The following is a 13,422-nucleotide window of genomic DNA, read 5'->3' on the forward strand; positions in this document are numbered from 1 at the left end:
GGCGGAATTTCTTATGTGTTATTCTTGTAGGTTGTAGAATTTGTGTGTTTAGATTAGAGAATTTATCGGAATAAATAAGATAGTGAAAAGAAAAAGATTGGTGGACTTTTACTTCGAATTGTATGTTGTCATAATGTCCCGAATTTATAATGTGTGCGGTGGCCACGTGTTGACAAAAGCCGTTAAATAAAAGACAAAAAAGAAAATGTGGTATTGCCAGTGCGTAGTGTACATTCAGAGTTCTGTAAATTATTGATAGTCAGATGCGTGTTTCCGTTGCGTATTAATCATATAGGAGGATAACTTGTAACTTAAATTGTGAGTACGAGAGTTCATGTTACTCGATAAATAAGAATGAATCCACTCGCTTGGCAGACCACTCATCTTGCAGGCCTGACTGCTTGATGCCACAGTATGAGCAAGGCATGTGGGTGCCTCTCAACATGACCTACAACAGTGTTTTAGTATCCGATACACGTCCTAATTCGTTACGACTCGGAGACAGACAGCCCGACAAACTGACTTCGAAAGAGGGCTGCTGACGAACCTTACTGAACAATTTGTGTTCGGCGACTTCAGTGAATTGTACCCGTGTACTAATGTTTGCCACGTTACAAATGGTGCCCATATTGAGCAACTGCAATGTTGGTTAATAGCTTGGCGACATGCTCTATCCAATGATATGTATTTGTTTGCTGTATGTCTTCTAGCTTTCGCGCAGGTGTGTTGTTGAACCCCGAAGGTAACGAATAGTTATAATCAAAGTGCAACTACCCTCGGAGATCCAGTGTGGGCTGTCAGTATCGTATGGCAGCTAACCTTGATAGATATGCTAATGTGTTAATCTGGAACTGCTTTATGCTGGGAAAAATTAGTTCCAATTTTGACCACCAGGTGCAAACCTGGTGCTGTACAGCAGCTCGTCGACTTATCTGGAGCTCAAATTGATTAAACTGTGTAAGTTGCAGTTAATAATAAAATTAACATTATGCATTTCTCACTTGTTTGACCTTTCCTGCCCACGTCCCGTTCCTAATCCGTCACATCTGGAAACATTTCTATGCGGCATTCTTTAATTTACAGCGCCAGATTTGCACCTGGTGGCCAAAATTCGAACTAATTTTTTCCCATTGCTAAATCGGTTCCACATTAACGCATTAGAAAATCTACCAAGTTTTGCTACCATACGGTAATTACAGCCTACGCTAGACCTCTATGAGTAACTGCAGTTCAATTATAACCACCCACTACTTTGAAAATCGCAGTATCGTATACGCACAACAAGAAAAAATTCCACTATTTGCTGTTTTTATCGGTGCTGTAATTTTATAGGCCAGCTTTGTAAACGTGGAAGAGGTAAGTCGGTGTACGGAGGAGTGTATTTGGAGGCCCATGCGAGCGTAGCGCAAGCATCGCGGGGGCGCACCTTTGTCGGTCTGCTGGTGAGCCGCCGCCGCCGAGGCGTCCTCGAGCAGGGAGGTGGGCAGCGCCGCCGCCCCCACCGCCCCCGCGGCCACCGCCAGCGCCAGCAGAGCCACCGTCGGCAGCCCCAGCCGCGTCCTGCGTCCTCTGCAACACCAGGGCGCGCAACCATCAACACACTTCACTTTAACATTATCTCACTCAGACTTCGACAGTGTACCGTAGTACACTGATGTGACAAAAGACGTGGGATAGCGATATGCGCGCACAGAAGGTAGAAAAGGCCAGTGCATTGGTGGAGTTGTCATTCGTATTCAGGTGAGTCATGTGAAAAGCTTCCGACGTGAATATGTCCGCACGACGGCAATTAACAGACTTTGAACGCGGAGTAGTAGTAGGAACTAGATGCTTGGCACATTCCATTCTGGTCACAGTGTCAAGAGTGTGCCGTCAATACCAAATTTCAGGCATTACCTCTCACCAAGAACAGCGCAGTAGCCGATGACCTTCACATAACGACCGGGAGCAGCGCCGTTTGCGTAGAGATGACACTGCTAACAGACAGGCAACACTGCGTGAAATAACCGCAGAAATCAAGTGGGAAGTAGAACGACCGTATCCATTAGGACATCATTAGTTTTCTGCTATATTAGCAGGTCCTTTGCCTCTCCATTTTCTGCGATCCATTGCTTCCTTCTTAAGGCTGCTGTATGTTGTACCGCCCATCATGTCATCCAGTATCTGGAATCTCTTCCTTCCTCGCTTCCTTTTTCCTTCTACATAACCTTCTAAAACTGTTTTTATCAGTCCGTCATTCTTTCTTAATATATCCCCAATCCAATTTCTTTTTCTTCTCTTTATTACATGTAGTAATTGTCTTTTCTCTCCCACTCTTCTCAGTTCCTCTTCATTTCTTACTCTGTCCATCCAACTTATTCTTTCCATCCTCCGCCATGTCCACATCTCAAAAGCCTCCAGCCTTTCTCTGTCTTTCTTCCTCATAGTCCATGTTTCACCGCCATACAGAAGAACACTCCATACAAAACATTTTATGAGTCTTTTCCTCAGTTCTCTGCCCAGACTGCTGCAGAAAATTCTCCTTTTCTTATGAATTGCCTCTTTTGCCATTGCTATCCTTGTTTTAATTTCTGTGCTGCACTTCCAGTCGGTGTCTATCCTGCTTCCAAGATACTTAAAATTTTGCACCTGTTCTAATATTTCTCCATTCAGTATAATTTTTATTTCTTTATTTCCTCCTAGTGCCAATACTATTGTTTCTTTTGTGTCGATTTTCATTCCATACTTTTTTCCGTTGGCTTCAATGGTGTCCACTAAATCTTGTAATTCTTTTTCCCCTGTGGCTAGAATGACTATGTCATCAGCAAACCTCAAGCACCCTACTCTTCTTCCTCCAATTTCTAGTCCTTTGTCATCTAATGAGCATTGGTCAATCATATTTTCCAAGTAGAGGTTTAAAAGGGTAGGTGATAGACAACAGCCTTGTCTTACTTCTTTTCCTAGTCCGATCCAGTTTTCACTTCCCCTCCCACTTTAGCTGAGGCATTAGGACAGCGCACGGAAAAGTGGCGTTAATAGACTACGCTAGCAGACCATCGACACAAGTGTCTTTGCTAACAGCACGACACCGCCTCCAGCGCCTCTCCTGGGCTCGTGACCATATCGGTTGGACCCTAGACGACTGGAAAAGCGTCGCCTCGTGGCCTGGTCACACGAGTCCCGATTTCAGTTGGTAAGAGCTGATAGTAGGGTTCGAAAGTGGCGCAGAGAAGCCATGAACCCAAGTTGTCAACGAGCCACTGTGCAAGCTGGTGGTGGTTCCGTAACGGTGTGGGCTGTGTTTACAAGGAATAGACTGGGTCCTCTGGTCCAAGTGGACTGGTCATTGACTGGAAATGGTTATGGTCGGCTACTTGCTCCCAAACAATTTTAATGGATGATACTGCGCCATATCGCCAGGCCACAGCTGTTCGCGATTGGTTTGAAAAACAGTCTGGACAATTCGAGTGAATGTTTCGCCACCCAGATCTCCTGACATGAGTCCCATCGAACATTTATGGGACATTATCGAAAGATCAGTTAGTGCAAAAACTCGTGAATCGGCAATTTCACAATTGTGGACGGCTCAGTATTTCTGCAGGGGACTTCCTGCGACTTTAGAGTCCACACCATGTCGAATTCCTGCATTACGCCGGGCGAAAGATAGTCGGACACGATATTAGGAGCTACCCCATGACTTCTGTCACTTCAGTGTAAGTACCAGTACCAAAAAAGGGCAGCGTCTGGCAAGTGTGAATATTACCGAACCAGCAGTTGAACAAGTCATGGCTGCAAAGTAACGACACTAATTATTTACAGGAGAATGAAGTAAAAACTGGTAGAAACCAATCTCGGGGAATACCAGTTTGAGTTATGGAGAAATGTAGGATCACGCGAGGCAATACTGTGACCCAACAATTTATCACCAAAGGTATCCGCGAGGGGCGTTCAATAAGTAATGCAACACATTTTTTTCTCAGCCAATTTCAGTTGAAAAAATGCAGAATTTGCTGTGGGACATCGTGGAATTTTACCGCTTCAGCACCAGCATTTTCATGAAAGTGTGATAGATGGCTGCGCTGTACGTAGCCTTCAAAACGGCGTCTGTAAAGGAGGTGCGTCCCAAGCAGAGAGCTGTCGTTGAGTTTCTTTTGGCGGAAGACCAGGGCATCACAGGTATTGATAGGCGCTTGCAGGATGTCTACGGAGACCTGGCAGTGAACAAAAGCACGGTAAGTCGTTGGGCGAGGCGTCTATCATCATCGCAACAAAGTCGCGCAAACCTGTCCGATCTCCCGCGTGCCGGCCGGCTGTGACTCGTGCAATGTTGGGACGTGCGGACACTCTCACTCGAGGTGATAGACGGATCACAATCAGACACCTCGCTGCACAAACAGACGTCTCCGTTGGTAGTGCTGACACAGTCCTCCAAATGGGGTACTGAATGGTGTACGTGCCTGCTGAGTGCCTCGCCGCCTAACAGAAGACCGTAAACAGCAACGGAGGACCATCTGCGCGGAATTGCTTGCACGTTACGAGGCTAATAGTGACAATTTGCTGTCCAGCATGATCACAGGCAATGAGATATCACTTCGAGGCGCCACACCACCTCTCCTTCGAGGAAAAAGTTCAAAGCCACCCCCTCAATCAGCAAAGTCATGGCGATGCTCTTCTGAGACTCTGTAGGGGTTATACTGTTTGACGTCCTCCCTCATGGTGCAACTCTGAAGTGTATTGTGCTACCTGCAGCAAATCGGAGAAATGACTTCAGCGGTTTCGTTGCCACAAAAACCTGCGAACGAAGTTCTGCTTGATAACGGAAAGCCTCAAACAAGTCTGCGCGCCCGAGTGGAGCTCAGAAAAATTCATTGGACTGTACTCCCTCATCCACTCTACAACCTGGATTTCCTCCGTGGATGATGGAGGGGAGAGGGGGCGGGCTATCGGTGCAGCAAGACGTTGGTCCCGGCGTCGACTGGTAGATCGGTACCATGGGGTCATACATGTCCTCCCAGTAAGGTGTTGAAAAATAGGGTAGAGGAAATAATATGGTGTACTGGAGTCCTGAGTCAAACCAACCTACTTTTTTTTAAAAAAAAGGGGTTGAATTATTTATAGGAAAGCCTCCTTGCACCTACATCAACACTCCGCATGCCTGCTGACGCTGTGTCGTGGAGGAAACTTCTGGCAAAAATACACTACTGGCCATTAAACTTGCCACACCACCAGACGACGTGCTAAAGACGAGAAATTTAACCGACAGGAAGAAGAGGCTGTGATATGCAAACGATTAGTTTTTCAGAGCATTCACACAAGGTTGGCGCCGGTGGCGACACCTACAGCGTGCTGACATGAGGAAAGTTTCCAACCGATTTCTCATACACAAACAGCAGTTGACCGGCGTTGCCTGGTGGAAACGTTGTTGTGATGCCTCGTGTAAGGAGGAGAAATGCGTACCATCACGTTTCCGACTTTGATAAAGGTCAGATTGTAGTCTATCGCGATTGCGGTTTAGCGTATCATGACATTGCTCCTCGCGTTGGTCGAGATCCAATGACTGTTAGCAGAATATGGAATCGGTGGTTTCAGGAGGGTAATAAAGAACGCCGTGCTGGATCCCAACGGCCTCGTATCACTAGCAGTCGAGATGACAGGCATCTTATCCGCATGGCTGTAACGGATCGTGCAGCCACGTCTCGATCCCTGAGTCAACAGATGGGAACGTTTGCAAGACGACAATCATCTGCACCAACAGTTCGACGACGTTTGCAGCAGCATGGCTGCGGTTACCCTTGACGCAGCATCACAGACAGGAGCGCCAGCGATGGTGTACTCAACGACGAACCTGGGTGCGCTAACGGCAAAACGTAATTTTTTCGGATGAATCCAGGTTCTGTTTGCAGCATCATGATTGTCACATCCGTGTTTGGCGACATCGCGGTGAACGCACATTGGAAGCGTGTATTCGTCATCGCCGTAGTGGCGTATCACCGGGCGTGATGGTATGCGGTGCAATTGGTTACACGTATCGGTCACCTCTTGTTCGCATTGACGGCACTTTGGACAGTGGACGTTACATTTAAGATGTGTTACGACCCGTGGCTCTACCCTTCATTCGATCCCTGCGAAACCCTACATCTCAGCAGGATAACGCACGAACGCATGTTGCAGGTCCTGTACGGGCCTTACTGGATACAGAAAATGTTCGACTGCTGCACTGGCCAGCACTTTCTCCAGATCTCTCACCAACTGAAAGCGTCTGGTCAATGGTGGCCTAGCAACTGGCTCGTCACAATACGCCATTCACTACTCTTGATGAACTGTGATATCGTGTGGAAGCTGCATAGGCAGCTGTACCTGTACACACCACCCAAACTCTGTTTGACTCAATGCCCAGGAGTATCAAGGTCGTTATTACGGCCAGAGGTGGTTGTTCTGGATACTGATTTCTCAGGATCTATGCACCCAAATTGCGTGAAAATGTAATCACACGTCAGTTCTAATATAATATATTCGTCCAATGAATACCCTTTTATCATCTGCATTTCTTCTTGGAGTAGCAATTTTAATGGCCAGTAGAGTAACTGCTCTCCCCTCCCCCTTTCCCTTTTCTATTCTCGAATGGCGCGTGGGTAAGTGTCTGTGTTTAGCTCGAATTTATCGAATTTCGTCGTGGTCATTCCGCGAGATGTATCTGGAAGAAAGTAATACATTGTCCGTCTCTTTCCGGAAAGTACCCTCTCGAAATTTCAGTAGTAAACCTCTCTGTGAAGCACAACGCCTCTGGTAGCGTCTGCCACCTGAGTTTGTTAGAATCTCTGTAACGCTTTCACGCCCACTAAACGATCCCGTGACGAAACGCACCCTCTTCACCGGATTTTTTCGATCTGTTCTGTCGGTGCTACCTCGTAAGGATACCAGATTGATGAACAATGCTCAAAATTCGGTCGAACAAGAGCCTTGTAAGTCACTTCTTTCGTTGATGAGTTACATTTCCTTAAGCTTTTCATTATGAATCTCAGTCTGGCGTTTGATTTCCTACGATTTGTTTCATGTGGTCACTCCACATGAGGTATCTCTGCACAGTTACTGCTACGTATTTTACGGTATATACTCTTTCCAGCAATTTGTCTTCAGTAGCGTAGTTTCACGTTAGTTGACTTATTTTCCTATGTTTGCGCAATAGTGTCACATTTATTTACGTTCAGGGTCAACTGCTATAGTCTGCACCATTCATCAATCCTTTGCAGGTCATTTTGCAAACCGATGTTGACTTCTGGCGTTGCTGCTTTCTTATAAACAAATAAATAACCGCATCATCTGTGATCAGTCTTAAAGAGCTTCCTACGCTTTCTGCTGGATCATTTGTATACACTGTAAACAGTTACAGCTCTATCCAACATCCTTGGGGTACTATAAAGATTGCCTTTGCATATGTCGATTTTGTTCCAGTAAGAGCGATGTGGTGAGTTCTATCTGCAAGAAAGTTCTGAATTCAGTCACAAATCTGATCCGATACTCGGGGAGCTCGTGTTTTTTTTCCACTAGATGGCAGTGCGGCGATGTCAAATGCCTTCCTGATGTCAAGAAATACATCAAACTGAGAGCCGTTGTCCACAGAGCTATCGATCTCATGGAGGAACAGGGCGAGCTGAATTTCACATGATTTTTGTTTGCAGTATCCTTATTGAATTTTATGCAGGAGATTTTTCCTTTTCCAAAAACTTTATAATTCTTGAGTACAAAACATTTTCCGTAATTCTACAGCAGACTGACGTCAGTGGTACAGGACTATAATTACGTGCATCTGTCCTACGACCCTTTATGGAGAAGGGAATGACGTGCGCTTTTTTCCAATCACTAGGTTGGCAGTTTAGGTGTTTATGTTGGTAACGTCACGTAGCGCTCTGTATGAAAATCACTTGCTGTGCTGTGTGCAGTCTGAGACTGGTTGGCATTGTTGGAATATTCGCTATTGTAGTGTTGGGCAGTTGGATGTGAACAGCGCGTAGCGTTGCGCAGTTGGAGGTGAGCCGCCAGCTGTGGTGGATGTGGGAAGAGAGATGGCAGAGTTTTGAGAGCGGATGATCTGGACGTATATCCATCAGAGAGTAAATTTGTAAGACAGGATGTCATGAACTGATATATATATATATATATATATATATATATATATATATATATATATATATATATTATGACTTTTGAACACTATTAAGGTAAACACACTGTTTGTTCTCTATCAAAATCTTTCATTTGCTAAGTATGCCTATCAGTAGTTAGTGCCTTCTGTAGTTAGAATCTTTTATTTAGCTGGCAGTATTGGCGCTCGCTGTATTGCAGTAGTTCGAGTAGCGAAGATTTTTGTGAGGTAAGTGATTCATGTAAGGTATAGGTTATTGTTAGTCAGGTCCATTCTTTTGAAGGGATTATTGAAAGTCAGATTGCGTTGCGCTAAAAATATTGTGTGTCAGTTTAGTGACGATCAGAATAAGTAGAGAGAGAAATGTCTGAGTACGTTCAGTTTTGCTCAGCTGTTTGAAAATCAAATAACGTAAGGGGTTTACCAGCACAGTAATTCATTAATTTTTTTTTGAAAAACTGCTGCTAGAAGAGGAGCACGATCTTTCACATAATCTTTGTAGATTCTTACAGGTATCTCATCTGGAGCTGAAGCCTTTCCACTACTAGGCGATTGTAGTTGCTTTTTGTTCCGTCATCGGATACGGTGAAGGAAAGCAAACTTACGTCTACAACATTTGCAAATTTAGAGAAGTATTTTGACGTTGTGAACTGGAATGGGGTCTTTGAAATATTGAAAGTCTCAGGGATAAAATACGAAGAGTGAAAAGTTATTTACAACTTTTACAGAAACCACTATGCCATTTTAAGAGACGAAAAAGAAGGAGTTGTTGAAAGGAAGCGAGACATGCTTGTAGCCTATCACGAATGCTGTTCAGTCTATCGGCTGAGCAAACTGTGAAGGAAAAGAAAATCTGGGAAAGTAATTAGAGTTCTTCGAGAAGAAATAGAATGTCTGAGGCGTGCTGATGACATTCCAGTTCTATGAGAGATGTCAAAGGGATTTGGAAGAGCAGTTGAACGGAGAGAACAGTGTCTTGGAAACAGGTTATAAGATGAACATCAACGAAAGTAAAACAGAGATAATGGAATTGAGTCCAATTAAGTCACACAATGATGGAGCAATCAGACAAGCCAAAGGAAATAAGGTGCTAAAAGTAGTCGACGAGTTTTACTACTTGTGCAGTAAAGGAACTGATACTGGCCGCAGCAGAGAGGATATAAAATGCAGAATGACGACACCAAGAAAGGGGTTTCTGAAAAAGAGAAATCTGGTAACAACTAATACAAATTTATGTGTTAGTTGTGAGGATGAGAATACAGATCAGATAATTAATAATATTTCACAGTAAACAGCATTAGTTCCTCAAGCACTGTCTGGCGTGCGAACAATGGCATTGGTAGCTGAGGTCGTGCGTTTGCTAACTTTTTTTGCGTTACCGTGTGCCTTGCAAGTTCCCAAAACAAAATATGGGACTTCTTGCGGTAAAATTGCCGTGAAGATTGACTTATGGTTCTGTTATACTAGGACTTTATAATTTTCCATCAGATTGCGCACAAACCTCTGCCATGTCACAGCCGCTTACTTCACTGTTACAACTACTAAAATGAAAAAAAAAAAGACGTAGAGATTAATGAAATATACACTCCTGGAAATTGAAATAAGAACACCGTGAATTCATTGTCCCAGGAAGGGGAAACTTTATTGACACATTCCTGGGGTCAGATACATCACATGATCACACTGACAGAACCACAGGCACATAGACACAGGCAACAGAGCATGCACCATGTCGGCACTAGTACAGTGTATATCCACATTCCGCAGCAATGCAGGCTGCTATTCTCCCATGGAGACGATCGTAGAGATGCTGGATGTAGTCCTGTGGAACGGCTTGCCATGCCATTTCCACCTGGCGCCTCAGTTGGACCAGCGTTCGTGCTGGACGTGCAGACCGCGTGAGACGACGCTTCATCCAGTCCCAAACATGCTCAATGGGGGACAGATCCGGAGATCTTGCTGGCCAGGGTAGTTGACTTACACCTTCTAGAGCACGTTGGGTGGCACGGGATACATGCGGACGTGCATTGTCCTGTTGGAACAGCAAGTTCCCTTGCCGGTCTAGGAATGGTAGAACGATGGGTTCGATGACGGTTTGGATGTACCGTGCACTATTCAGTGTCCCCTCGACGATCACCAGTGGTGTACGGCCAGTGTAGGAGATCGCTCCCCACACCATGATGCCGGGTGTTGGCCCTGTGTGCCTCGGTCGTATGCAGTACTGATTGTGGCGCTCACCTGCACGGCGCCAAACACGCATACGACCATCATTGGCACCAAGGCAGAAGCGACTCTCATCGCTGAAGACGACACGTCTCCATTCGTCCCTCCATTCACGCCTGTCGCGACACCACTGGAGGCGGGCTGCACGATGTTGGGGCGTGAGCGGAAGACGGCCTAACGGTGTGCGGGACCGTTGCCCAGCTTCATGGAGACGGTTGCGAATGGTCCTCGCCGATACCCCAGGAGCAACAGTGTCCCTAATTTGCTGGGAAGTGGCGGTGCGGTCCCCTACGGCACTGCGTAGGATCCTACGGTCTTGGCGTGCATCCGTGCGTCGCTGCGGTCCGGTCCCAGGTCGACGGGCACGTGCACCTTCCGCCGACCACTGGCGACAACATCCATGTGCTGTGGAGACCTCACGCCCCACGTGTTGAGCAATTCGGCGGTACGTCCACCCGGCCTCCCGCATGCCCACTATACGCCCTCGCTCAAAGTCCGTCAACTGCACATACGGTTCACGTCCACGCTGTCGCGGCATGCTACCAGTGTTAAAGACTGCGATGGAGCTCCGTATGCCACGGCAAACTGGCTGACACTGACGGCGGCGGTGCACAAATGCTGCGCAGCTAGCGCCATTCGACGGCCAACACTGCGGTTCCTGGTGTGTCCGCTGTGCCGTGCGTGTGATCATTGCTTGTACAGCCCTCTCGCAGTGTCCGGAACAAGTATGGTGGGTCTGACACACCGGTGTCAATGTGTTCTTTTTTCCATTTCCAGGAGTGTATATTCAAGAACTCACATATGCACATAAATTATGAACAGACACTAACATATAAATAATAATTGTTGCTTGGCAGTATATTAATGAGCACGACGATGCGCCTCTTTCAGTCTGCCTATGTTCAGTATGTAACAAAATGTCTGGAGTTGCGCAGCAATGACAAAACGCGTCCGTAAAGAAACAGCGCGAGAGGAGTCAGAGCTGAAGTACAATGTTATAACATTTGCTGTTCTTTCATCGCAACTACTTATTGTTTATCGATAGCGCTTCGTATCACGTCTTTGACAGCGCGAAAAAATTATATTATCGCTTTCGCGTGCAGATGAGCCCAGAAAGGTTCCTATAAAGGCGACGGCCGATTTCCTCTCCATTCTCCACTAATCCAAGCTTGCGCTCCGTCTCTGATAATTGGTTGGTTGATTGATTTGGGGAAAGGGGACCAAACAGAGAGGTTATCGGTCCCATCGGATTAGGGAAGGATGGGGAAGGAAGACAGACGTGCCCTTTGAAAGGAACCATCCCGGCATTTGCCTGAAGCGATTTAAGGACATCAGTGAAAGCCTAAACCAGGACGGCCGGACGCGAGTTTTGAACCGTTGTCCTCCAGAATGCGAGACCAGTGTGCTAACCACTGCGCCACCTCGCTCGGTCGTCTCTAATGACCTCATTGCATTGTCAACGGGACGTTAAATATTAATCTCCTCCTCGCCCCAGTGAAGGAATTATGCCACAAGAAGGTCTCCGTGTGGTCGTACAGCCGTACGGATTGTAGGCGGCACAGAACATTTCACTAGGATGAAGAACAATAGTATTGATTACCTGGAAGAACGATATAAGCTTACCAGTAGGGTGGAAAGTAAAAATACGAAGGTCGTCCACAAAGTAAGTTCTGTTTCTATTTCTATCCGCGGCGGCGCTACGATCGCAGCTCCGAGCATGCGCGGCAGTTACTCTAACTCAAGGAGAAGACGTGTACGCCATTTTCAGATCGCTGCTGCCGAGGTGTTCTTCGTAGTGCTTCTTTACAATGCCAGCCGTAATCGAATATAGCGCCGTGCCGCGCAATTTCTTAATGATTTCCCCGTAACCATGGGGCATTGTTTGTTTGACCTCGTAGTAAGAAATCAATCAGCAAATTGCCTTTTCTGTCCCAAGAAACGGTGCACATGACTTTTCGAGGCTTCAGGATTTGCTCAGGCTCAACCTTCGTTGGGGATGAAGTGTGCCTCCATCCACTGATTGCCGATACCCAAGTTTCATCCCCTGTAACTACCCGAGAAAGAAAACAATCGCTTTCTTCGTTGTAAAGTTGCGGTTGTGCTTAATCAAATGGTTCAAACGGCTTTGAGCACTATGGGACTTAACATCTATGGTCATCAGTCCCCTAGAACTTAGAACTACTTAAACCTAACTAACCGAAGGGCAGCACACAACACCCAGTCATCAGACGGGAAGCGCGAACGCTACCGCACGACCACGAGCTGCGCACTGTGCTTAATCTTCTCTTGAATTGTGTGAACCAGTTCGTCAGTAACCACAGACGGGCGTCCGCTTCGTTCTTCATCGTTCACTAGATCACGTCCTTCATTGAACAGTCTGACCCATCTTCTAACCATTGAATCACTCATAGCATTTTGTCCGTAAGCCACGCAGATTTGCCGATGAATTTCCTTTGTTTTAACTTTCTTTGCATTTAGAAAACGAATGACAGATCTGATTCCACACGCGGTGGCATTTTCAATTACGGTTGACACTATAAAGAAGCACTACAAAGCACACGTCGGCAGTAGCGATCTGAAAATGGCGCACATGTCTTGATAAGTCACAGTAATTGCCGTGCATGCTCGGAACTGCGATCGTTGCGCTGCCGCGGATAGAAATAAAAACGGAACTTAATTTGTCGACAACCCTCTATCTTCCTACAAAACATATGCGATCGAGTCGGGAAAGAAGACTCTTGTCGTCCAGACGAAAAAGGAGAAACCACATGCCGAGGGCGAGAGATGACGCTTGGCTGCTGAGCGTCTTCCGCCGCACAGTCAACGCAGGATGCCTAGTTCTGGTCACTGCGATGCACGCCTCGTGCACCGAGTACAAGATGCTACCTAGACGCTGCCACAAGTCTGCAGTGCATATTCCAACGCGCCGGTGGCAGCCTAACCACCGCAACAAAGAAAAATAAGAGATCACTGAGGTACAGTATCTATTCAAAAGTATCGGGACACCGTTATGTAATGCGGCACTGAACACAAGACATCATGAGAGGGGGGTCCGCGAGTATGAAAAAATGATGGAG

General features: G+C 46.3%; 1 protein-coding gene across 2 annotated transcripts in view; it reads right to left on the reverse strand.

The window, feature by feature from the left end:
- Positions 1-13,422, reverse strand: part of LOC124595633 — a 267,034-nt gene that overhangs the window by 242,312 nt on the left and 11,300 nt on the right. For both annotated transcript variants that reach the window (XM_047134458.1, XM_047134457.1), the window contains exon 2: positions 1,427-1,569. In XM_047134458.1, the coding sequence (XP_046990414.1) occupies positions 1,427-1,569 (143 nt within the window). The remainder of the gene's footprint in view (positions 1-1,426; positions 1,570-13,422) is intronic.

This window comes from Schistocerca americana, chromosome 2 (genome assembly GCF_021461395.2).
Source record: "Schistocerca americana isolate TAMUIC-IGC-003095 chromosome 2, iqSchAmer2.1, whole genome shotgun sequence".
NCBI classification, from domain to species: Eukaryota; Metazoa; Arthropoda; class Insecta; order Orthoptera; family Acrididae; genus Schistocerca; species Schistocerca americana.